The 27,014-nt window shown below is 35.8% G+C and overlaps 2 protein-coding genes across 2 annotated transcripts; one reads left to right on the top strand and one right to left on the bottom strand.

The window, feature by feature from the left end:
• The first annotated feature begins 23,015 nt into the window (after window positions 1–23,015).
• On the top strand, window positions 23,016–24,897 carry LOC109147977 (probable WRKY transcription factor 53). The gene is made up of 3 exons (XM_019295667.1): window positions 23,016–23,544; window positions 23,649–23,777; window positions 24,042–24,897. Exons 1-3 carry the CDS (start codon window positions 23,228–23,230, stop codon window positions 24,664–24,666), a joined length of 1,071 nt encoding a protein of 356 aa, XP_019151212.1. The 5' UTR covers window positions 23,016–23,227; the 3' UTR covers window positions 24,667–24,897.
• A 104-nt stretch (window positions 24,898–25,001) lies between these two features.
• Window positions 25,002–26,444, bottom strand: LOC109147979. Its single transcript, XM_019295670.1, has 3 exons — window positions 25,996–26,444; window positions 25,641–25,658; window positions 25,002–25,547 (listed from the first exon to the last, which is right to left on the bottom strand). Exons 1-3 carry the CDS (start codon window positions 26,360–26,362, stop codon window positions 25,360–25,362), a joined length of 573 nt encoding a protein of 190 aa, XP_019151215.1. The 5' UTR covers window positions 26,363–26,444; the 3' UTR covers window positions 25,002–25,359.
• Window positions 26,445–27,014: the final 570 nt, after the last annotated feature.

Below are 27,014 nucleotides of genomic sequence, written 5' to 3'. Positions count from 1 at the left end.
ATTATTAATTAAGAAGATAAGAAAATATATGGTGGATGCATGTGCATGGTAACAATAGTGGAAAAGATAACGGAAGTTATAACGGTATGGGTATGTTTGTTCAAAATATTTTAATGTACAACCTTTATAGCATAATGTACAAAAAAACTTAACGGAAAAAACCGACATAAATCAGGGATATAATTTTCATTCACACTTATTATGTTTTTATTTTAGATTTAGATTTAGATGTGTCAGTTTGCATGTTTTAGTGTTAAAAATTTATAAATTTTTTTTGTTCAATTTAGGCATATACTAAAATGTAATTAAATTTAAAAAATATACGATTTAAGTATCTTGAGTAGTTTATATATATATATATATATATATATATATATATATATATATATATATATATATATATATATATATATATATATAGTTAAAGGTTCCTGTGCGGTTGAATGCTTCTCGTGCGGTTGTGCGGTTGATTAATGTGCGTGAGATTTGTACTCAATGTGCATGAGTGTTGTGTTTAATGTGCCTGAGATTTGTACTTAATGTTCGTGAATGTGTAAAATGCAGCAGAAAATATGAATGTCAGCTTCTTCCCCATCCCCAGTAGCCATTGCCCCCTCCCTGATAATGATGATGCGGAGGCGGGCTATGGTGGTTAAGAATTATGGAAATAATACAACAGAAATCCACAATTAGGGAAGAAGAATATGTTTATATATATATATATATATATATATATATATATATATATATATATATATATATATATATATATATATATATATATATATATATAAAATTTTCAATTTGTCCTTTTAGTTTGACCGGTAAATTACAATGAGGATCAAATCGGGTAAAATGACATAATCGGGGACCAAATCGAGAAATTTTGATAGTCAATGATCAAATTGGTGAAATCTTCATAGTCGAGGGACCAAATTGGTAATTAACGCGAGAACACATTATAAATTACACGTCTCATTATTATTTATTAATATAAAAGAATGTTATATATATAAGATTTTATCAATGACGTTTGTTATCTATAATATTGTTTATCTTGTAAAAAAGGAAAGAAATGTTTTAGTATGACACTAAAATTGGTGTATGACTATCTTTAAAATGGGTGTGACAGATTGGTGGGAAGTCATGATTGTAGTGTCTTGTGACATTATACCCTCTATGGTCATAAACTTTTACTAGCAATGAATAGTGAAAGTTACATTAAAATAGCAAATTAAAAATTAAAGCTTCTTAATTGTATACAGATTGGTGTGGAAATATTAAAATCGATCAATGCCTTCACATACATGTATCAACTATGATTGGTTTTTTGTCCCTTTTAATTTGTTTCCTCTGTTCTGTTGAACTTTCCAAATCATTAACCTTTGAAACTTATATTGTCATTTTGAACTTTAATCTTTCATCTCCTTAAGGTCCATTTTTTACTAACTTAAAATTTATTAATTAGTTAATGAAATTCTCCTAATTAGTTAACGGAATCTAACTACAATTTCCCTGATTACCCTTAGCTTTCTCAAGGAAAATATGCATAATTATGTTCTTAACAAAAGGGGGCACAACTATATTTGCAAACATGGGCCTTGGGCAAGGGCCCAGCCTGCCCTTGCCTAGGGCCAGTACTGCATATTCAGCCTAGTTCATATGTCTGATTGGAAGTCGTCTTAGGGAAGAAGGATGGAGAAAAAGCGAAGAAGAAAGGAGGTTGAACGTCCAGAGCTCTTGATTTCTGGAAAACTCATTCACTCACTCGATCATCTCCTCATCAGGTAGTCTGTATAGCTCTTAGTCCCCCAGTCTGTTTCTGTTAAAATTAGTTATAAATGTTGATATTAGTTTGTCTAATGATTGATTAGTGATTTATGATGTTGATGTTAGTTTGTCTAATGATTAATTTACTGAAAACTCAATTCAATTTAATGATTTATGCACGTTGATGTTGGTTGTCTTCAATTTAGTGATTTATGCATGTTGATGTTGGTTGTCTTCAATTTAGTGATTTATGTATATTGATGTTAGTTGAAATAACCTATTCTAATAAAAGAATCTGTTCTTTCTGTTATCCCAAACCTGCTCTAGTGTTATGGATGAAAAACTAAAATTTTTTGTACAATGCAGTAAATCGGCCATTGACAGTAATAATTCTAGCTTGTTCATTCCTCTCCAAAAAATTCATGTCGAATATAAAAATATTAATAAAAAAATTTAATTCAAATTATATTTCAAAATTCCTTAAAGTGATAAATTTTACTTATAATATATGTGTAATCATATTTTCTACCCCAACTTTTACTCCCATCAACAAAACTTTATCAGAGCAAAAAATAGCTTATCAGAGCTTGTCACATCACAGAGTAAAATTATCACAGCAAAGAATAGCTTACCTTCTTGCAATATGACAAAATCTTGTACTTTTACATATCAACCAAAAAAAATACAATTGTCATTCCCTTTCAAAAAAAAAAAAAAAAACATTTGTTATTCAATTATAATCATTACTTATTCACATAATAATTGTAGTCTTTAATATTAGTAGAGTGTTGAATTTGATCCATAATATCTTATTAACCAAATATTAATTTCACTGATTTAACCCGTTACTTCACTAAAAACTTTAAAATCAAATTTATTTTTTGTGAGATTTAAAATCAAATTTATATTACAAATAAATGAATTGGAAAGCTAAATATATACTATGGCCGCAATTGAAAGTATCATTGCCCAATGCCCATCCACATCATTTTCATTTTAAACTTTTTCTTTTAAGAAAATATCATAACATTAATATAAGTTCGAGTACAAAGTTTTGAGAATGAATGGGGGAATGGAAGTATAGAAAAAAATCTATGCTTCCAGCAAACTAAGATTACCGATGAAAATTCCTTACGGATGATGATTAGGATGATGAGAGTTGAAATTCCGCGGGTCTGCAAGGCGATTAGCAGAAATGAGAGAAGTAAGAAATCAAACTAACAAATTTTAATTCCAAAAAACTTGAGTTGATAAATATACAACGAATAACAAAATGAAACGATAATTTGGAAATTGTAACTCGATTTTACCACCGAATATCGCCTAGGGATTACGATGAGGAGAGATGAAATTCCGCGGATCTGCAATTCGAAATTACACACCGAATAACAAAATCAAACTTAAAATTTCTAATTCGAAATGTATGAGTTAAGAATTACGAGTATTGCAAGAAGGTAAGCTATTCTTTGCTCTGATAATTTTACTCTGTGATGTGACGAGCTCTGATAAGCTATTTTTTGCTCTGATAAAGCTTTGTAGGTGGGAAACGACCAAACGATGAGTGCTTTGGTGATGACAAAAACATGGTAAAATGAGCATCCAACATTATAATTGAAGAAGAAACAAATGGTTTTGGTGATGAGTTGTATAAAATTGTTTACACTAAGATGAATTTATCCCCGCCAAATTTGGAAAAAATCAAGAAACTCTTGAACATGGCTTTGCTATATACTTCACCATTTCCGGTTGATAAGCCCTCCACGAGAAGGGTTGTCAAGTTGCTACCCAGCAGTCAAAGCCCGCTACTTAGCCGGCTTTGGCTTGTGCTTCGACACATGTTTGGGTTTTGCCTTATGGAAGGCAGCACACTTGTTCTTGTGATCTTCAAGTTTCTCCATTCTATCATACTCTTTTCCACAGTCCTTAAGAATTACGAGTATTGCAAGAAGGTAAGCTATTCTTTGCTCTGATAATTTTACTCTGTGATGTGATGAGCTCTGATAAGCTATTTTTTGCTCTGATAAAGCTTTGTAGGTGGGAAACGACCAAACGATGAGTGCTTTGGTGATGACAACAACATGATAAAATGGGCATCCAACATTATAATTGAAGAAGAAACAAATGGTTTTGGTGATGAGTTGTATAAAATTGTTGACCCTAAGATGAATTTATCCCCGAGAGATTTGGAAGAAATCAAGAAACTCTTAAACGTGGCTTTGCTATGTACTTCACCATTTCCGGTTGATAGGCCCTCTATGAGAAGGGTGAGGGTTGGCAGGGCGAGGGTTGTCAATACACCCGTCTTCGTGGTCGTACATCTCTTTCAACCATTTAACTTCCCAAAGCTTGAAGCAACATCTGCATTTGATAGTAATCTTGCATGCTATTCTGTTGCAACACAACCACATCAGCACAAATCACAAAATAAACGAATAAGACATATTAAGTTGCACAACACAACCACATCACCACAAATCACAGAGTAAACTATTTAAAAATGGAGATGCTTATAGCTGGATGAAAATGATGTTGGCACAAGGCAGCAAATTTTTGAACATCATTCGATTATTATAGCTGGATGAAGATGATTCACGACACTTTGGTTGCATATTGAAGCTGCAACTGCTATCGAAATCAAATACACTATATATATAAAACAGACGACTTAGATTTAGGGAAGAAGAATGAAGATATTCAAAATTGTCCTTTAATCTCAAAATTGTCCTTTAGGTTTGACTTGCAAATAAGAATACACTTAGGACCAAATCAGGTAAAAATGTCATAGTCGAGGACCAAATTGAGTAATTTTGATAGTCGAGGACCAAATTGGTGAAACCCTCATAGTCGAGGGACCAAATTGGTAATTTTCTCAACATATAATATTATTTTGTGTTATAACTTTGATATTTAATTTAAAAAAATAGTGCACAAAAAAAGATATTAGACAATGTAGTGAATATAATCAATTGATGCATTTGAATGTAAATAATTTTTACATGGGAGAAAAATAAAGACAATATAATATAATAAAATTATTTCTCTTAATTAATTTATTGATAATGAATAATTTTTTTTTAATAAATACATTGTAAGGACAAAGTAGCAAATATAATCAATTGATGAATTTGAATGTAAAGAATTTTTATATTGGAGAAAAATAACGACAATATAACTAATGAAATTATTTCTCTTATTTAATTTATTGATAAGAAATAATTTTTTTGAATAAAAGCATTGTAGATACATACTTCTAAATTAAGGATCAAAATGCATATGTATTATTTTTTGTTGTAACTACTAAATTATTATTTAATTTAATAAAAGTAAAATAGAGTACTAAGTATGCCAACTTTGATTGGGATGGGGTTCGAACTTCGAACTTAAGACCTTTCTTATTGAAATCAATGAATAAGTTAAGGGTGAACTAACAGAAATTAACGGAAAAGTTAATATTTAACGGAAAAGTTAACGGATAATCATATTCATTAAGGATAAATTAGTAAATCTTAAGAAAAAAAATAAAATCTGATCAATCTGAGCCATTCATTTGATTAAAAAACTTGACCGCCATCTTTTCTACTCATTATAGGCCTAACTCTCTTGAGATCTTATTAGTATAGTAGATAATTTTACTCTGTGATGTGATGAGCTCTGATAAGCTATTTTTTGCTCTGATAAAGCTTTGTAGGTGGGAAACGACCAAACGATGAGTGCTTTGGTGATGACAACAACATGATAAAATGGGCATCCAACATTATAATTGAAGAAGAAACAAATGGTTTTGGTGATGAGTTGTATAAAATTGTTGACCCTAAGATGAATTTATCCCCGAGAGATTTGGAAGAAATCAAGAAACTCTTGAACGTGGCTTTGCTATGTACTTCACCATTTCCGGTTGATAGGCCCTCTATGAGAAGGGTGAGGGTTGGCAGGGCGAGGGTTGTCAATACACCCGTCTTCGTGGTCGTACATCTCTTTCAACCATTTAACTTCCCAAAGCTTGAAGCACCATCTGCATTTGCTAGTAATCTTGCATGCCATTCTGTTGCAATACTACCACATCAGCACAAATCACAGAATAAACGAATCAGACATATTAAGTTGCACAACACAACCACATCACCACAAATCACAGAGTAAACTATTCAAAAATGGAGATGCTTATAGCTGGATGAAAATGATGTTGGCACAAGGCAGCAAATTTTTGAACATCATTCGATTATTATAGCTGGATGAAGATGAATCACGACACTTTGGTTGCATATTGTAGCTGCAACTGCTATCGAAATCAAATATCCAATCTATATAAAACAAACGACTTAGATTTAGGGAAGAAGAAGGAAGATATTTTTTTTTTAATCTCAAAATTGTCCTTTAGGTTTGACTTGCAAATAAGAATACACTTAGGACCAAATCAGGTAAAAATGCCATAGTCGAGGACCAAATTGAGTAATTTTGATAGTCGATGACCAAATTGGTGAAACCCTCATAGTCGAGGGACCAAATTGGAAATTTTCTCAACATATAATATTATTTTGTGTTATAACTTTGATATTTAATTTAAAAAAATAGTGCACAAAAAAAGATATTAGACAATGTAGTGAATATAATCAATTGATGCATTTGAATGTAAATAATTTTTACATGGGAGAAAAATAAAGACAATATAATATAATAAAATTATTTCTCTTAATTAATTTATTGATAATGAATAATTTTTTTTTTAATAAATACATTGTAAGGACAAAGTAGCTAATATAATCAATTGATGAATTTGAATGTAAAGAATTTTTATATTGGAGAAAAATAAAGACAATATAACTAATGAAATTATTTCTCTTATTTAATTTATTGATAAGAAATAATTTTTTTGAATAAAAGCATTGTAGATACATACTTCTAAATTAAGGATCAAAATGCATATGTATTATTTTTTGTTGTAACTACTAAATTATTATTTAATTTAATAAAAGTAAAATAGAGTACTAACTATGCCAACTTTGATTGGGATGGGGTTCGAACTTCGAACTTAAGACCTTTCTTATTGGAATCAATGAATAAGTTAACGGTGAACTAACAGAAATTAACGGAAAAGGTAATATTTAACGGAAAAGTTAACGGATAATCATATTCATTAAGGATAAATTAGTAAATCTTAAGAAAAAAAATAAAATCTGATCAATCTGAGCCATTCATTTGATTAAAAAACTTGACCGACATCTTTTCTACCCATTATATGCCTAACTCTCTTGAGATCTTATTAGTATAGTAGATAATTTTACTCTGTGATGTGATGAGCTCTGATAAGCTATTTTTTGCTCTGATAAAGCTTTGTAGGTGGGAAACGACCAAACGATGAGTGCTTTGGTGATGACAACAACATGATAAAATGGGCATCCAACATTATAATTGAAGAAGAAACAAATGGTTTTGGTGATGAGTTGTATAAAATTGTTGACCCTAAGATGAATTTATCCCCGAGAGATTTGGAAGAAATCAAGAAACTCTTGAACGTGGCTTTGCTATGTACTTCACCATTTCCGGTTGATAGGCCCTCCATGAGAAGGGTGAGGGTTGGCAGGGCGAGGGTTGTCAATACACCCGTCTTCGTGGTCGTACATCTCTTTCAACCATTTAACTTCCCAAAGCTTGAAGCACCATCTGCATTTGATAGTAATCTTGCATGCCATTCTGTTGTAACACAACCACATCAGCACAAATCACAAAATAAACGAATAAGACATATTAAGTTGCACAACACAACCACATCACCACAAATCACAGAGTAAACTATTTAAAAATGGAGATGCTTATAGCTGGATGAAAATGATGTTGGCACAAGGCAGCAAATTTTTGAACATCATTCGATTATTATAGCTGGATGAAGATGATTCACGACACTTTGGTTGCATATTGAAGCTGCAACTGCTATCGAAATCAAATACCCTATATATATAAAACAGACGACTTAGATTTAGGGAAGAAGAATGAAGATATTCAAAATTGCCCTTTAATCTCAAAATTGTCCTTTAGGTTTGACTTGCAAATAAGAATACACTTAGGACCAAATCAGGTAAAAATGCCATAGTCGAGGACCAAATTGAGTAATTTTGATAGTCGATGACCAAATTGGTGAAACCCTCATAGTCGAGGGACCAAATTGGAAATTTTCTCAACATATAATATTATTTTGTGTTATAACTTTGATATTTAATTTAAAAAAATAGTGCACAAAAAAAGATATTAGACAATGTAGTGAATATAATCAATTGATGCATTTGAATGTAAATAATTTTTACATGGGAGAAAAATAAAGACAATATAATATAATAAAATTATTTCTCTTAATTAATTTATTGATAATGAATAATTTTTTTTTTAATAAATACATTGTAAGGACAAAGTAGCTAATATAATCAATTGATGAATTTGAATGTAAAGAATTTTTATATTGGAGAAAAATAAAGACAATATAACTAATGAAATTATTTCTCTTATTTAATTTATTGATAAGAAATAATTTTTTTGAATAAAAGCATTGTAGATACATACTTCTAAATTAAGGATCAAAATGCATATGTATTATTTTTTGTTGTAACTACTAAATTATTATTTAATTTAATAAAAGTAAAATAGAGTACTAACTATGCCAACTTTGATTGGGATGGGGTTCGAACTTCGAACTTAAGACCTTTCTTATTGGAATCAATGAATAAGTTAACGGTGAACTAACAGAAATTAACGGAAAAGGTAATATTTAACGGAAAAGTTAACGGATAATCATATTCATTAAGGATAAATTAGTAAATCTTAAGAAAAAAAATAAAATCTGATCAATCTGAGCCATTCATTTGATTAAAAAACTTGACCGACATCTTTTCTACCCATTATATGCCTAACTCTCTTGAGATCTTATTAGTATAGTAGATAATTTTACTCTGTGATGTGATGAGCTCTGATAAGCTATTTTTTGCTCTGATAAAGCTTTGTAGGTGGGAAACGACCAAACGATGAGTGCTTTGGTGATGACAACAACATGATAAAATGGGCATCCAACATTATAATTCAAGAAGAAACAAATGGTTTTGGTGATGAGTTGTATAAAATTGTTGACCCTAAGATGAATTTATCCCCGCGAGATTTTGAAGAAATCAAGAAACTCTTGAACGTGGCTTTGCTATGTACTTCACCATTTCCGGTTGATAGGCCCTCCATGAGCACCCGTCTTCGTGGTCGTACATCTCTTTCAACCATTTAACTTCCCAAAGCTTGAAGCACCATCTGCATTTGCTTGTAATCTTGCATGCCATTCTGTTGCAACACTACCACATCAGCACAAATCACAGAATAAACGAATCAGACATATTAAGTTTCACAACACAACCACATCACCACAAATCACAGAGTAAACTATTCAAAAATGGATATGCTTATAGCTGGATGAAAATGATGTTGGCACAAGGCAGCAAATTTTTGAACATCATTCAATTATTATTGCTGGATGAAGATGATTCACGACACTTTGGTTGCATATTGAAGCTGCAACTGCTATCGAAATCAAATACCCTATATATATATAAAACAGACGACTTAGATTTAGGGAAGAAGAAGGAAGATATTTTTTTTTTTAATCTCAAAATTGTCCTTTAGGTTTGACTTGCAAATAAGAATACACTTAGGACCAAATCAGGTAAAAATGTCATAGTCGAGGACCAAATTGAGTAATTTTGATAGTCGATGACCAAATTGGTGAAATTCTCATAGTCGAGGGACCAAATTGGTAATTTTCTCAATATATAATATTATTTTGTGTTATAACTTTGATATTTAATTTAAAAAAATAGTGCACAAAAAAAGATATTAGACAATGTAGTGAATATAATCAATTGATGAATTTGAATGTAAATAATTTTTACATTGGAGAAAAATAAAGACAATATAATATAATAAAATTATTTCTCTTAATTAATTTATTGATAATGAATAATTTTTTCTTTAATAAATACATTGTAGGGACAATGTAGCGAATATAATCAATTGATGAAATTGAATGTAAAGAATTTCAATAAATACTCTTATACAAAATAATAATAATAATAATAATAATAATAATAATAATAATAATAATAATAATAATATATGATTATGATATACTGAATGTTATATATATATATATATATATATATATATATATATATATATATATATATATATATATATATTTATATTTATATTTATATACATGTATATGCATGTGTGTGTGAGAGAAAATAACAACAACAACAACAACAACAACAACAACAACAACAACAATAATAATAATAATAATAATAATAATAATAATAATAATTATTATTATTATTATTATTATTATTATTATTATTATTATTATTATTATTATTATTATTATTATTATTATTATTATTATTATTATTATTATTATTATTATTATTATTATTATTATTATTATTATTATTATTATTATACAAATACATATTTATATTTATAATTATTTTCTCACTTATCCCACATCAGTTGGAGAACTGTGGAATGGAGCCTTGAGGCTCCTATAAAAGGAGCCTCAATGCTCTATAATTTCAATTGCAATGCTCATCCGCTAGGCAAGCTTGCAATGCCCATCTGCTAGGTATGCAGATGGCTACTTAATTTAGGAGCAAAGTGTCACAGACGTTTTTCCGTGACCGTGCGAAGACCCAAAAGTATGTGGAAACGGCCAACTGGTTGGCAATGCCATGCGGGTGAAGGGTCTGGCCGAGTTAGGCACGCCGACCCGGTTAAGTTTGGGGAGCCTGTCCTGATGCGATCGAAAGGCGCTGACCCGGTTAAGTTTAGGGAGCCTATCCTGATGCGATCGAAAGGCGTCGAAAGGCACAACTGGTTGGGAGCTGTTGTCGCTTCTCTGATGAGCCCATGGCAGGGCGAAACCAGTGTGGTGCGTATGTGGGTAAGGCTGGTCCGCGGGGCATGAGGGGCCTTGGGATGCCGCACGGGCGCTGCTTCTCTGATGAGCCCATGGCAGGGCGAAATCAGTGTGGTGCATATGTGGATAAGGCTGGTCCGCGGGGCATGAGTAGTTGGGAGCTGTTGCCGCTTCTCTGATGAGCCCATGGCAGGGCGAAACCAGTGTGATGCGTATGTGTGGTGCGTATGTGGGTAAGGCTGGTCCGCGGGGCATGAGGGGCCTTGGGACGCCGCACGGGCGCTACTTCTCTGATGAGCCCATGGTAGGGCGAAACCAGTGTGGTGCGTATGTGGGTAAGGCTGGTCCACGGGGCATGAGGGGCCTCGGGACGTCGCAAGGGCGCTGTGCGCTGCGCCGGACTCTATGCCCGTGTCACAAGGCTCCGTAGTTAAGGAGTCATATATATATATATATATATATATATATATATATATATATATATATATATATATATATATATATATATATATATATATATATTTAATTAATTATAATTTTTATCTATCAATCTATATATATATATATATATATATATATATATATATATATATATATATATTTATATAATACATTATATTTATTAAATAAATATATATATTATGTAATGTGCAAATGGTATTTTTGGTATTTGTGATATAAAAGTTATTCCCAAGGGCATGGGAATAGCTAATACCAAGGCCCTCCCTAGGAATGACTATTCCCCTTGCGAAGGTAATAGCTCATTCCTAGGAATGTTATTTCCATGACAAAATGATCCAACCAAACGATGGAATAGGTCTATTCCAAGGAATGTTACAATTCTTGACCTATTCCATGAATCAAACATGCCATTAGTGTTGAGTATACCTACACATGAGTTTGGGAATGGATTCATGAGTTTAGCATATATAGTCCGACAAAGTCGAAAAACTTGGGTTATCAAAATATATATAAAAAGGAAAAATTTATTATTTATGCCCCTCATGTATAGTCTAATTATAAATGACACTTCTCAATTTAAGTGGTACAAATATTATCTCTAAATTTTCAAAATGTGGTTATATATTGTAATTTATGCTCCTTAGAAGGACAATATATGACCATATTTTAACAATTCAAAATCAACATTTACATCATTGAAGTGTAACATTTATAATTAGTCTATACCTTAGGGGTATAAATTTAAATGTTTCCTATAAAAAATTGCCAACAATATCTTGCTTTTCTTTTATTTATTTCTTTATTTCATTGAAAAGTCGTTGTAAGGGGGAAAGTGACGCACTACGTTTCACACTTGCATACCTGTACTGCTATTCGTCATTTCTTTTCATATTAACCCTCTGCTCTACGTCATTTTCTTTTTTAATGTTATATTTTAAGTATTATTTGGTGATATAAGTCAATTTTATGTAAATAATCTTCTTTTTTTTTTTTTTTGGAAAACTGTAAATAATCTTTTATTACTCATTTTATCTAAATCAAACTTTAACCTTATAATTATATTATTTCAAAATATTGAGTGTTTACTCTCTTTTTTTTCTTTCTTTCTGTCACATACACAAGTGTACTAATTTACACTCAAAAGACTATAATGTAACATGGGACTACTAACTAGGAGGGTTCATTTTGTTAATTTGGTTAATAACTGAAGTTAATTTACCGAATTTATAAATTAATTTAATTGCCATTAGCTTAACCAAATTTTTTATTTATGTCAATTTTTTTTAATTTATAAATCAAAATTCATAATTTATAATTCCACATCTCAAAATAGTTATTACAAATAAAAAAAAAAAGGGTATGATTTATGAATTATAAGAAATTAAAACATATGTATAAGCATAATGTGATTAACCGATGACTTCATTTAATTAATCAGCACTTTAGAAGCCAGCTATGCTAACCTTTAATTGAAACTCTAAAAAAATTTAATGAAAATATTTGGATTAAAATACGACTGTTTCTACTATGAAATTACAGAATATAGGCGGGCCCTAGAAATAAATAGAGATTAAGAAATTCCAATTGTGATGCTGACTGACTCTTTAGTAAAAGGGGAGAAATGAAGTAAATAAGATGCAGTGTGGAGGGCATTTCTTTAAAGCATTGCGGAAAGTTCCTTAGAAAATCAATTATTTATTAGACTTGACTACTTCAACTTCCAAATACTTTATTTGCTTATAAAATTATTATCATGATTGATATAAAATTAGTGAATAAAGTGGATGTGTTTGGTAAATAGTTGTTAGCTGATTGAGTTAGTGGATTTGACTAAATTAGCTATTAGCAAATAACTGATTATAAGTAAAATGACTTTTTTAAAAATTTGATCGAAAAAATTGTTTTGAATTTTCACATTTTAGAGCAATAAACTATTACAACAAGCTAATTAATCAAACTTGTATTGACAGTTTAATCAAGACAAACAACTAATAGTGGTCAAATAAGTCAAAATTGACTGATAAACTAACTATGTTACCAAAGAGGGCTAGTGTAAAATCTGATTATTACAAAAACCATGCATTTTCATTTTTTAAAAATTATGACACTGTTGGTATTATTATTATTATTATTATTATTATTATTATTATTATTATTATTATTATTAATGAAAACACAAGAATTAAATTTAAAGACAAAAAATTAAGACTATGTGGTTTAATGGTACTCGGGTTGAACTTACATTTGAAAGGTTGTGAGTTTGAGTCTTAGTGGAGGCGTTATTGGTTCTTTGTGTTTCAGTAGATTGAGAAAGTATATGAACAGATATTACATTGTAATAGAGCCAGTAGCATTCAAAAAAAAAAAAAAAAATTAAAGACAAAAATGGTATTTTTTTTTCCAAAATAACAATAAAAAAATGTCAATAAATGTGTGCTGGGAAACTGGGATTAATGTATTTTCGTAGATTAGAGTAGGGCAAAATACAGAGTATCTGATTTTGTATATACTTTTGGCCGTGGGGAGGGTAATAATTAACATTAATGAGAGAGATTCTATTGTTTTTGTCAAGAGATTCATCATTCATGGGATGGATACTCAGTAAAAGACAACCTGCGCTAAATGGCCAACAATATTACCTATCAAAAATTTCCACCACTACACAACACTTCAAAGGGTCTTTTTTTTTTTTTTTTTTTTAAATAAGTTTTGTGTGTGGATAAGATGTCTCAGCTTTGAAAATTATTAATTCATTTTGAGATAATACAAAATTGACCAGAAAACTTTGACCATAAAATGTCTCACAATCATCATGTGGCCATATTATGTGCCAAACATACATAGAGAAGAATGGGTCAGCAGTAGATGAAAGTATCTATATTTTCTAGATGTATACTGACTGGATTATATTTATGTGGTCTACAATAATCACTGCATTAACACCATTATTAGCATGTTGACACCATCACAATTCACAAACTAAAATTGGATTTGAATTCATACAAACTTTTACTCTAACTACTGCCAACTCCAACTACTCACTTATATTATTATGATTTTAATTTATTTTTATTTATTTATTTATTTATTTTTTATTTTTTTTTGCAATTGCTATTTATAGATGTGCATAATACTTATGTGTAATAGCGCGTAAACGACACAGGAGAGGTACACAACACTGGGAAGACTCATGCGACGGGTTAGACCAAGAGAGTGTTGGCAAGAATAAAACTTGTGGCCTTCAAATACATGAATCATTACTTTTTCCAATTGCACTATACATGTAGATTATACATGTATTGCTAAATGCAAATACAAGTCCTTTTGTTTCATTTTAATTTATTTATAATTTTTTTTTTTTTGATCAGATAAGAGGGGGATACCCAAGAAACAGAGAGAAAACCGACAACACCATCAGGCCCCAAAGGGAGCTCTTCTGGACGACAAAGCTCCCAATCTATCTAATTTGACCAACTCCGAGATAGCTAACGATGGGGAGTCCAGAAACTGAAGCCCGTGGTGCGAAACTGCGTCAGCCGCTAACCGGTCTGCAACTTTGTTCTGTTCCCTGTAAACATGTTTAAACGAGATCTCACTGAAGCTCCGGCCTCCGTTAGACACCTCATCACGATGTTACATTTTTGCTTTTTCCCACTTGACGCCTCGTTAAGGCTCTCCACAATGGATTTGGAGTCGCTCTCAACAATGAGTCTTAAGACTCCATAGTTCTTGGCCATGCAGAGGCCTTGAAAAACTGCCCAGGCCTCTGCTTCATCTACAGAGCATCGTCCAATGTTGTATGTAAAACCCTTACACCATTCCCCATGACTGTCGCGTAGGATTCCGCCACATCCCGCCAACCCCCCTCCTTTACAGGAGCTGTCAATGTTCAGCTTTAGGTAGCCCCGGGGCGGCTTCGTCCACGCCACCTTAGTACCAGCACTCTCGGCTTGCTTGGCATTCGGTTTCAATCGGTTCGCGAAAGCGCCTGCAATCTCGGCGTCATAGCTTCTTAGCCAATGCAGCTTTTGATCAATCGACTTGGTCGTGTTGTTGAAGACCTCGTCGTTTCTCCACCTCCACAGCCACCATAGCCTCGCTCCGAAACGCTCTGGCCAGCCTTCATCAAAGCCTTGCCTTGCGTCACCGTGAAGATTAGCCACAAGCCAATCAGACCAGCTCAAGCCGCGCATCGCTGTCCATGTTCGACGGTGGATCGCTTCTTTCCAGATTTCTTGCGCTGCCGGGCAGGTTCGAAAAAGATGATCAAGATCCTCCCTCTGACCTGCACAATGAAAACAAGAATCGTTAGATGTGATCTTCCTCCTTGTCCTCTCAAAGTTTGTTAGCAGCTTTCCGTTTTTGACAAGCCACAAAAACATGCATATTTTCGCTGGAAGTTTAAGCTTCCAGATTCCAGTCCAGTCCTCCTCCGTTCTGCGTTCATCCTCTTGCGTGAGCATTCGGTACGCTGAGCTTATCGAAAAAGACCCGTCCTTGGCGAATCCCCAACCAATGCTATCACTTCTGTCTGTATTAGAGAGCACAAAACCCGCAAGCCTTTGCTGCGTTTCAAGCGGCAAGGTATGTTCCAACTTTTCCCAATTCCACCCATGATCTTTGATCCAGTAGTTTGCCACGGGAGCGTAGAGATCAGGGAGGCTAAGGGGAACTAGCAATTGGTCATAGAGGGGCGTAGGAGTGAGCCATATGTCCATCCAAAATTTCGTGGATGCTCCATTATGAATGACATGCGTAATACCCTTCTCCAGTTGCTCATTTGCCGCACAAATGCCCCGCCAAACATTTGAAGTGCTTCGCCTGCTGCTAGCCTCGAACTGGTTCCCGTACTTTGTCAGAAGAGTCCGGGCCCACAGATGCTTATAGTCCGTTCTGAGTCTCCACCCCAGCTTCATCATACAAGCCGTATTCATGTCGTGAAGGCGTCGAATTCCCAGCCCTCCATTCGTTTTACTTGTTGTGACAAGGTCCCAATTGGCAAGGTGCATCTTATTTCCCTCCGTAGGTCCTCTGTTACCCAAAATGAACTGTCTGATTCTTTTCTCAATTTCAGCACAAATACCTTTCGGGAGCGCCGTGGTCTGCATGGTGTAGACGGGGATGGCATTGTGCACAGATTTGGCAAGCACCACGCGCCCCGCTAAAGACAGGGTCCTCGACTTCCATCCTTCCAGTCTCGCGGACACTCGTTCGAGGAGGCTGGAGAAAGTATTGCAGGTCACCCGCCCGTGGAAAGTGGGCACTCCAAGGTACCTGCCCAAATCGTTGGTTTTGCTGACTCCAAGACGGCTTGCAATCAAATCGGCGAGGCCCGGCTGCGTGTTTTTGGAGAAAAACACCTGTGATTTGGCCAGACTCAATTTTTGGCTTGACACGAGACAGAACCTCTCCAGACACTCGTGGACAACCTCAACCTGATCAATCGTTGCCTCTGTGAAAAAGGACTATATCATCCGCAAAACAGAGGTGGGATATCGTGGGCCCATCAACCGCTAACTGAACGCCTTTCCAGACACCTTTCTCAACTTCCTTAACTATTAGCTGACTCAGGCGTTCCATACAAAGGACGAAAATAGCCGGAGACATTGCGTCCCCCTGACGGATGCCCCGCTCAGGCCTGAACGGCTCCAGCCGCTCCCCGTTCCAAATAATGGACAGCTTTGGTGTACGAATACATTCCATAATAATGGCCCTCCATCCTGTATTAAAGCCAGCTTTGTCTAGAGTATCCTGGATAAAGTCCCATCATTCTTCCCCCGTTTAATCGCCAAGGTCATAAGCCTTTTCAAGGTCAAGTTTAATCGCCATATACCCTTTCTTCCCCCGTTTCTCGCGCATGGAGTGCATAACCTCTTGATAGATGATGACATTATCCGATATCTGCCTTCCTGGCACAAAGGAGCTCTGAAACGGGCCCACCAACTTAGGTAGGACATCTTTCAATCTATTAGTGATAGTCTTAGTTATCAATTTGTAGCTGACGTTGCAAAGGCTGATGAGCCGGAATTGTTTCACTGTTTCCGGGGTGTTGACCTTTGGGATAAGGGCAACCAGCGTGTCGTTAAAGCCATTCGGTAAGTGACCCGTGTTGATTGCATCCCTGACCATATTAAACAAGTTGTCCCCAGTTTCGTCCCACATATGTTGATAAAAGCCTGCATGTAGGCCGTCCGGGCCAGGTGCCTTGAAGGGCTGCATATCTTTAAGGGCATTATGCACCTCATCTTTAGTGATGATCCTGTTGAATATGTTCCACTTTCGGTTGCGCAAGCGTGGGAAATCTGCCTCTATTTGACCTCCCCCATCATTCTCTGGTTCCTCTGAGAAGAGGTGGATGTAGTACTGCTTCACATGCTCGCGGAGGCCGTTATCCTCTGTGAGCCACTCGTCATTCTCATTACGCAAACCTGAAATCGAGTTACGAGCTTTTTTTATCTTGGTGGTCGCATGGTAATAAGCCGTGTTTCTGTCCCCAGACACTATCCAGTCTTCGCGGGAACGCTGAAACCAGTGTAGCTCCTCCTGGTGGAGAGTATCCTCCAACTCTATTTGCAGCTTCTTTTCAAGCTTTCCCAGACCTTCATGGAAACCATTTGCCATGCACTTTTGCACCCCTGCAAGCCTTGCCATAAGAATCCGCTTGCGAGTATGAATATTTCCAAAGACTGACTTGTTCCACGTATTGAGGCCTTCGATCAACGAATTGATATTGGTCCCATGACTTTGGTCTTCTTTCTATAGTTGCCTGGCCACCCTTTTGAAGTCCGGGTGTGTGAGCCAAGCTGCCTGAAAAAGAAAAGGAGAAATATTAGAGCGCTTACGCCCCCCCCCCCCCCTTATTCTGAAGGAGGATCGGCGAGTGATCTGAAGAGATGCGCGGTAGGTGAGTGACCACCACATCTGGGAACCGTAACTTCCAATCAACATTGCAAAGGGCCTGGTCAAGCCGCGCTCCTTTAATAGGATCTACCGAACCGTCTTTGACCCAGGTTAGTTTAGGGCCAAAGAAACCAAGGTTGAGCAGTCCTTCACTTTGGATCTAGTGTGTAAAATCCGCGCTCCGTTGGGATGAAAACGAGTTGTAATTGCTCGTCTATTCACGGCTTACCACCGAGTTGAAATCCCCCGCTACCATCCATGGCCCTGTGATCCCTCTACTCGATTGAGTGAGATCATGCCAAAGGCGGCGCCGGAGGTGGTGGGTGGGGCTAGCGTAGACAGGTGAGAAAAACCATAAGTCCTGGTTTACCTAAGACACCTGTAGAAGAACAAGTTGTGGATGAGTATACAAAACGGAGATAGATACCGGGTCCTTCCAGAAGACCCAAATACCGCCGCTGAAACCAACGGCTTCGACTCGGACCCAGTCCGAGAAACCTAGATTAGAGCAGATGTAATTAGCTTGAGCTCCCGAAACCTTTGGCTCAAATAAGCCTAGGATAGATGGCTTATAGGCTCGGAGAAAGTGCTTAAGTGCGCGGTGGAACCTTTTGCCACCCGCACCTTGACAGTTCCATAGGAGACAATCCATAAAAACCAACAAGAAAGAAGAGGGACAACAAACACAAACAAAAACCAGAAAAACAACACAGAAAACGGGCACGGCCATTTATTGGCTCGCCCGCTCAACCGCCCCAACTCCAAGCTCTGGAATTCGATCAAGCTACATCACCACGTCTCCTTCATCATCTCTCTGCTCCGGTGGGTCTGAGTGGTGCTCGGTGGAAACCTGCCAAACTGGCGAGGGGATTTCGCCTGCAGCTTCTCCCACGAACACCCTCGTTGAGCTAATTCGCAGTCCTCCTTGTTCGCCCCGCACCACCACATGTTCGTCTTCCTCTGCCGCTCGTCGTGGTCTCGTGATGGTCGTGCGCGCCTTGGAGGCCGGTTGTGGAATAACCTTCGATCCCTCGTTCACTGCCGGCTCATTTTCAATTTGGCGTTCCGACGCGATCACATTTGGCCTTCTCTGAACAAGTCCCCCGGCAGCGGTCGATCGCGAAGTTGAGCCTCCCTGAACCTCCATTGCAGCAGTTGGGGCGATCTCATTATCCACATCCGCCACCTCGTTTGCAGGGGCCAGAGGAGCAAACCTGGACGTTTGGGGCTTATCTCCGACAGCAGTGGCCGCCATCTCATCCCGATCCCCTTGCCGCTTTGAGTTATGATCCGCTTGAGCCACAGCTGGTCGTCTCCCTCTTCGTTTTGGCGCAAGCATCCATTCCCCAAAGGGAGCATCGCCAATAATGACTGGCTGGTTGCCGATTACTGCATTGCTTTCAGGTTCAGGCTGCCTGCGCATTTCCTCCTCTGGAGCGGCCTCACAATTCTCCGAAGGCTTTGAATTCTTTGGGCACTTGTCCGGTGCATGTCCGTACACCCCACATGTGAAGCACACTAGGTGAATTCCCTCATAGGCAACATGGCGTTTCTTACCGTTATAATTAAACTTCGAAATGAGCGGCTTGGTTATGTCGACTTCGACGCAGATCCGGGCAAATTTTCCACGTGAGACCAGACTGGTTGCCTGATCAACGCGGATTGTTTTGCCAACCTTGTTTCCAAGCTTCCTTAGGAAGATGATATTATAATATTCTGCGGGCAAGCATGGAATGCGAACCCACACAAGAACCTTCTCGGTGTGATCCGAGAACGGATCAAAATCAGGAACCCAAGGCTTAACGATGAGGTAATGATCGGCTATCATCCAGGGCCCCTCGAACATGGCAAACTCCAGATCATCCACCGATCCGAATCGCACCAGGTAGTAATCGTTGTCGATTGCGATGAGGTCGAGGCTGCCCTTAGGTTTCCACATGGAGATGAGTCTTCGCAGGAGGAATGCGTAACCAACGCGCCTGCCCAGGACCTTTATAATAAGCGACTTCCGCCATGGTGCTCGGATTGCTTCAACCTCGGCCTTTGTCAATCGTATCGTAAGGCACAAGGGGTCCTCGTCTTCCTCGTCTGAAAATTCCTCAGAGCTCTCCTCATCATTCTCATCGGATTGCTCATGTGGCGGGCTTACGTAGCTAGAGAGACAATCAGCATAGGATCGGCGAGGCTGGTTCTGCGTAGATGCGATCACCATTGGTATTATCATGCCCCTTTCGTCGACAGCATGAGATCCATGCACAGGTTCCACTGGCTCCACCGCCACCATTTCATCGATGGGAGTTTCGATAACCACCTCAGCATCAGTGCGCATCTCCGCTTCCCATAACACATCGGACGTCCGTTTCGTCTTCTTCGTGCTCCGCACAAGGAGATCTTGATCCTCCTCGGATCGTTGGCCAGAGAGCGATTCCATCATACAAAATGTTCCTTTTCTATCGAATTTGTTTCATTTATTTATAAATTAATATATATGAATCATTTATAATTCATATTAATTATTCATCTATTAGTTATTACGGAGTAGTATTTTTTTTTCTTTCCATTTTTCAATTGAAAATGGAATTTCTTTTGTATCTATTGGCGGGGTTTTTCTCAATCTTGTGAGTTAAGTTGTAATAGACCTCCCTTCATATATACTCCGTATAATTTAACTTAAAGTGGAATGTTCTAGGTCCTTAACTTTTGCATATAGTGACCATCATATTCAAACATTTTAAAATTAGTAATTTAATACCAAATTTTAAATTTAAAATATCTTAATTTTATCCAATTTTTAAAAACCAAATCCAACATGGCTTAACTTGATTTACACGCATATCTAAATAATCATATTAAAGAAAAGGAAAAATTATAATTTTAATCTTTGAGTTATTAGACAATGTAATTTTCATCCCCTAATTAGACAATATAATTTTCATTCCTTAATTAGTCACAAAGGCAGTATATTTAGTCATTTTTCTTATTAATAATGTTATTTTGACCAGAAAAATTTACATATATTTTTTGTAGTAATTTGACATGAGTTGTAATCGATAGTTATTTAATAATTTTTTTAATGCCACATATTTGTTTCAACTATATATTAATGGATAATGATTTTAATCCTAATCCTAATCCTAACAAATGCTCTCTTCTCCATCCAAAATCGACTTAATCATCCACGAAAGTCATCTCAAATGTGTAGTAAGAACTTGTCGGATTTTGTTTGAGTTTTTGTTCAAGAAAATCCAACAAACAATACAATTTTGTCATTTCTATATTAATGCTGTTTAGACCGTCCAAAATAACTCAATGTATCATAACAATACCCCGCATTGGTAACTAATTAGGAAGTACCATTGCAAAGCCATGTTAATTAAGAAAGAAAATTATACCAATCGTTATGCCTTGGACCCGTGTCCAGCAAGCATGCTGGACACGGGTAACAGTGCCGTTAGGCACTGTTATCTCTTCTTCTTTTTTTTTTTTTTTTTTTTAAATTTCAGATCACTTTGTTATAGAAGTATATGTTCATAATTTTATTACTATATGTTAATAACTATACATTCATAACTCCATAACTGTACGTTCATAACTCTATAACTGTACATTCATAACTCTATAACTGTACATTCATAACGTCATAACTGTACATTCATAACTCCATAATTGTACATTCATAATTTTCGAAGCTCTATGTTCACAATTTTAGAGCTCTATGTTCATAATTTTATCACTATATGTTCATAATTGTAAGTTCATAATGTTAGAGCTCTTTGTTTATAATTCGATCAATAACTGTACATTCATAATTCCATAACTGTAGATTCATAATCTCATAACTGTAGATTCATAACTCCATAACTGTAGATTCATAACTCTATAACTGTACATTCATAATCTTCGAAGCTCTATATTCACAATTTTAAAGCTCCATGGTCATAATTTTATCACTATATATGTTCATAATTGTAAGTTCATAATGTTAGAGCTCTGTGTTCATAATTTCATAATTGCATAACTGTACATTCATAATTGCATAACTGTACATTCATAACGGCATAACTGTACATTCATAATCAAAAAAAAAAATAATAACGCCGTTAACGGCAAAACACGCGCGAAATTTTTTTTTTTTTTAACTAAATGACGCGTTTTTTTTTAAAAACGACGTCGTTTTGGGCCCGTGTCCACAATTCAATGTGGACACGGGTCCAGAGCATAATTTGCCAAATTATACTTGCCCAATAATTTAGAGACTAAAACTATAATGTTTCCTTTCAAAAAATATATATAATAGATATTCTTTCTCAAATCAAAGACAGTACTTAAATATTATATTACAATTATTACATCATAATCTACCAACAAACATAAATAACTACTATATATGATGTAATATTATTGAATTTTAATTAAAAAAAATACAATATTCTAAGAATTTGATCAATGATTTGTATGAAATTGTAAGTGAAAATAAATCCATTTGGGTCAAGTTAGAATAATGACCTAAAAGAGGACCAACATTTAGTATTTGAATAGGTAATAAGTAGTAATGTTAAGCAAGTTGTTTGTTTGTTTCAATATAAGCCAAGAAAAGACACAATATTTGATTTGGAGAGTTGGGAGTGTTGTGGGGGTTTGAATTGGTCAGCACTCATCTCTGGGGCACTTTGGTCTTTGGCCATTCCCATTCTCACTTCTCACCGTTCATTATTATGATTCCCTTTCCCATTCCCATTTTCCATTCCCATTCCTATTTATGTTAGACCAAAGACCGGTCCGCGCAGAGAATAAAAAAAACCACTCGGTTTCTTCAGTCAAACTTCAAACCCTTTTCACTGACTTCCCTTTTTCTCAAATTTTTTTCCACATGCCTTTCTGTACTATATCTAATAATCAATCAATTCTTAATGCCCCACTCCCTCTCTTTATATACCTCTCCCTTCCTTCTCTTCTTTCTCATCCTCACCAATATTCTCTCTGTTCCCTATATCCTTAAAACACTCCAAAACCCAATTCATCACCTACAACAAAAAAAAAGGAAAAAAAAAAAAACATTTCCATATTCAATCAGTTCAGTTCTTGATCACCTGGAATGAACTAGAGCTGCACATACCTGTTCGGCATCTGGCAACTGACAAAAGATCACGCAAAATGGATGCCGCTTTAGGCTGGGAATTCAAGGCTCTCATCAATGAGCTAACACAAGGGGTTGAATGTACCAAGCGGCTTAGAGCTTCTTTCAACTCCGAAACTTGTTTCGAAACTCAGAACTCGCTCTTGCAGCAGATAGTGGCTTCTTATGAGAAGTCACTCATGATTCTCAACTGTGGGTTGGGAACGCAATCCCAGCAGGTGCCACCGCTGTCTAGTGCCCCCGAGTCGTCCATCTCTGTTGATGGAAGCCCGCGAAGTGATGACATGAACAAGGGCTCGAAGGAACAGGAGTACAGAGATATGTCAAAGAAGAGGTATGGAATATCACCATGATTCTTGAAATTCATATTCTAATGCGGTGAATAGCCTGAATTTCTATTTCTAGGTGATCTTACCTGCTTCCTGATTTGTTTTGCAGAAAGTTGATGCCAACGTGGACAAAGCAAGTGAAAGTCGGCACTGATAATGGACTTGAAGGTCCACCTGAAGATGGGTATAGTTGGAGAAAGTATGGGCAGAAAGATATTCTTGGAGCTAAATATCCCAGGTTAGTTGATTACTCTATTCACCTGTACACCATAAAAGTCATAAAAGCCAATCAACATTAAACAGAGAGGTGAAAAACAGAATTCCAAAAAAAAAAAAAAAAGTCAAATTCTGACACTAAAAATAGTAGACTCAACTAGGATGAAATCGACATAATTAACTGGAGGTAATTTATTTATGGACTAAATAGAAAGCTGTTGGGTGGTAATCGTAATTCTATAAAATTAATTCCTTCATTCTAATGCCAAGACATCCATTTTTGCAGAAGCTATTACAGATGTACGTACCGTGCAATGCAGAATTGTTGGGCAACAAAACAGGTGCAAAGATCTGATGAAGATCCAACCACATTCGAGATCACGTACAAAGGGGAACATACATGTAGCCAAGCACCGAAATCAGTCCCACCGCAAGCATCACCCAAGAAACAAGACCTGAAACAAAGCATCCACTGCAATGACAGTCTGTCAATGCAACCAAATCAGATGTTAATGGAATTAAGATCAAACCTGAGAGTCAATACCAGTGACTTGGAAAGGAAGGAAACAGCATATCCTTTCTCCTTCCCTGCATCATTCTCTGGATTAACAGATGAAAAGCCGATGTTTCAGATTTCACAGGTTGATGATAATCTCTTGGGGACATACTCACCATCCTTTGTGTCTCCTAGTCCTACCACTCCAGAGTCAAACTACTTCTCTGTGTCACACCAACAGACTAGCAGTTTTGGGGGAGTTCAGAATTTGCACCACTCTGAGTCAGACCTTACTGACATATTCTCTGCCAATACATCATCGACAAACTCTCCAATTGTGGGCTTAGAGTACACACTGGACCCCGCAGATTTTGATCCAAATTTCCCATTCGATACCTCACAGTTTTTCACATGATCCAATCTAGATAAAGCGGTAAGAAAGACAACGATATAGTAGTCATTTGGGTTCAATTTCATTCAATTTAGTATTTTGGCATCTACAAAGATGTCTGTACCACCTAAACTAGAAATTTCCACGGATAAGTACCTGTTATGAAATCACAACCTGTGCAGCTGTAAAAAAAAAAAAAAATCACTGCTGTTGTCTCTTATATAAATATAAAGATTTTGTGTGTACTTATGCAAATATCAGAATAAACCTTTAGCCACCATACTCGTAACAAGGCATGACCACCAAAAATCACAGAGAAGACAATTTGTAGGAATCAAGGAGCAGCGAGCAGGAAGACAAGACATCGAAAGTAGTAAATCTTTAAGAGAAACATTACATTAAAGATTCCTTACAAGAAGATATAACAGATGAATATACAGCAAAAGGACCTAATAAAGTGGTCAAGAGCAAAACCAATGAGGTAACTAAGGTGTGAAATAAACATGTAGCACCAGAAGATAGAAACCAACTTCAATGTCTTCCCGAGTTCACATTCAAAACTGAGCAGTTCATGATCTCCATATCATTAGGCCGCAGAAAATTCAACATTGTAGCCAGAGAAACACGTCAAGTGCTTGAATGCATAACTACAGAGAGATACTTGGCAATTCAATTGTATGAAGGGAAGAGGAAAGAGCAAAAGACAGCAACTTCTTTTTAAGGTAACGGATTTTTTTCTTTGAACTCAGAAGCGCCAATGGATTTCCTATCTATACCATCACTACTTTTCCTAAGAGCAGCTCTCAGCCCCAACACAATGAATAAGTTGGTTAAAGTAAGCAATGACTCAGCTCCTCCATGCAACCAATCCACATTGGATAGTGAAGTTCCATACTTCACCTTAGCTGTTTCAGATTCAGCATATCAAAGTCAGAATGCATAATCCAAAGACGAAAATCATTTTCAAGAAATAAATCCATAAAGTGGCAGGAAATTACCATAAATGCCTGCTGGAACTGTATGGCAGAGTTGAAGCATTGAAAGAACCACAAGGAAAGATCAGTGTTACAGTTAACATAATGCTAAAAGCAGAATAAAATGAAAAAAAAAAATAAAAATTACAGCAAGATAAATACAATTAATATTTTCAACTATTTCAAGTCCAAATACAGCATAGATGAAACTAGCTGCAGAAATTAAAGTTGCTAGCAATCTATTACTCCGTAAATCTTACTACCAAAACGAATATCACCTCAATTTTAACAAATTCCAGGCACTAAGGATATATAGTTAGAAGAAATTCAATTCAATTCAATTCGATTCGAGGAAGAGGGAAAGAGATAAGGAAATTACTAGTGGCGCCGACAAAAGCAAGCAAGAAGTAGAAGCCAAAGAGGGTGAGTTTAGGGGCGGTCTTGGACTTGGTGATGAAATACAGGAAACCTAGATAAGGGAAGAGGGAGAAAGCGAAGAGCTGCGAAGCTATGCTCTGAGAATCGACATTGGGCGCCCATGGATCCACTGGCAACAGAAATCCTTGACAATCCACAGCTCTTCTCCCTCTCCTCTTCCTTCTTATGCTTTCACCATTGCACTTCAATTGATTGGCCTCTCTGCACGTCCAAGGCCGCGTTTGGAAACAACGGAACAAGGTTGAAGAAGAGGAGGCCAGAATTGTTGGATTCTTCCAAACGGGACATTGCACACAGTTTATCATCATTTTTTTTCCCGGTTATGGCTTCTCCTTCAGTCTTTCATCCAGTGAAAGGCGACGAGATGAAAAGAGGATGACGGGGCAACTTAATGTGTGGAACATGGATTAGTATACTTGAATTTTATGAGTTAGAATAGCGTATTGTATATGTTAAAATGATGTACATTATGTATGTACATTATGTGTTAAAATAATGAAACGTAAAATAATATAGATCAAAGTACCTATGAAATCCATGTACTATAGTTTTTTGTTCAATTTAGTCCTTGTACATTAATTCTGTTTTTACTTTAGTTCTATTTTAAAAAGTGGTGAAATTAAAGATAATTGTCCAAATCTCATTATGAACATGGTTGTAATTATTTATTTTAGACATACTAATTTAATATATTAGGGATAAAAGTAATTAATTTTAAATATTTATTAAGTAATATATGAGTAGGAATATAAATATCATAAGATAAGTTAACGGTAATATTAACAATGTTAACTATTGTCCTTAATTGCATCATTTTTAAAAGTACATGGACTAAATTGAACAAAATAACGACACAAGGACTAAATTAAACAAAATCCTATAGTATGTGGACTTTGTACGTACTTTAACGGATAATATATTTTATGAGTTAGAATAATATACATTATGTTTTAGAATAAT

The sequence above is a fragment of the Ipomoea nil genome, unplaced genomic scaffold, assembly GCF_001879475.1.
Source record: "Ipomoea nil cultivar Tokyo-kokei standard unplaced genomic scaffold, Asagao_1.1 scaffold2036, whole genome shotgun sequence".
NCBI classification, from domain to species: domain Eukaryota; kingdom Viridiplantae; phylum Streptophyta; class Magnoliopsida; order Solanales; family Convolvulaceae; genus Ipomoea; species Ipomoea nil.
This window is presented reverse-complemented; position numbering and strand designations above follow the sequence as displayed.

Excerpts from the sequence above, each read along its gene's own strand:
- LOC109147977 (XM_019295667.1), top strand. The coding sequence starts at position 23,228 with ATGGATGCCGCTTTAGGCTGGGAATTCAAGGCTCTCATCAATGAGCTA. Across the intron at positions 23,545-23,648 it reads AGAGATATGTCAAAGAAGAG|AAAGTTGATGCCAACGTGGA; the intron begins GTATGGAATATC and ends TTTGTTTTGCAG. Across the intron at positions 23,778-24,041 it reads CTTGGAGCTAAATATCCCAG|AAGCTATTACAGATGTACGT; the intron begins GTTAGTTGATTA and ends CCATTTTTGCAG.
- LOC109147979 (XM_019295670.1), bottom strand. The coding sequence starts at position 26,362 with ATGATGATAAACTGTGTGCAATGTCCCGTTTGGAAGAATCCAACAATT.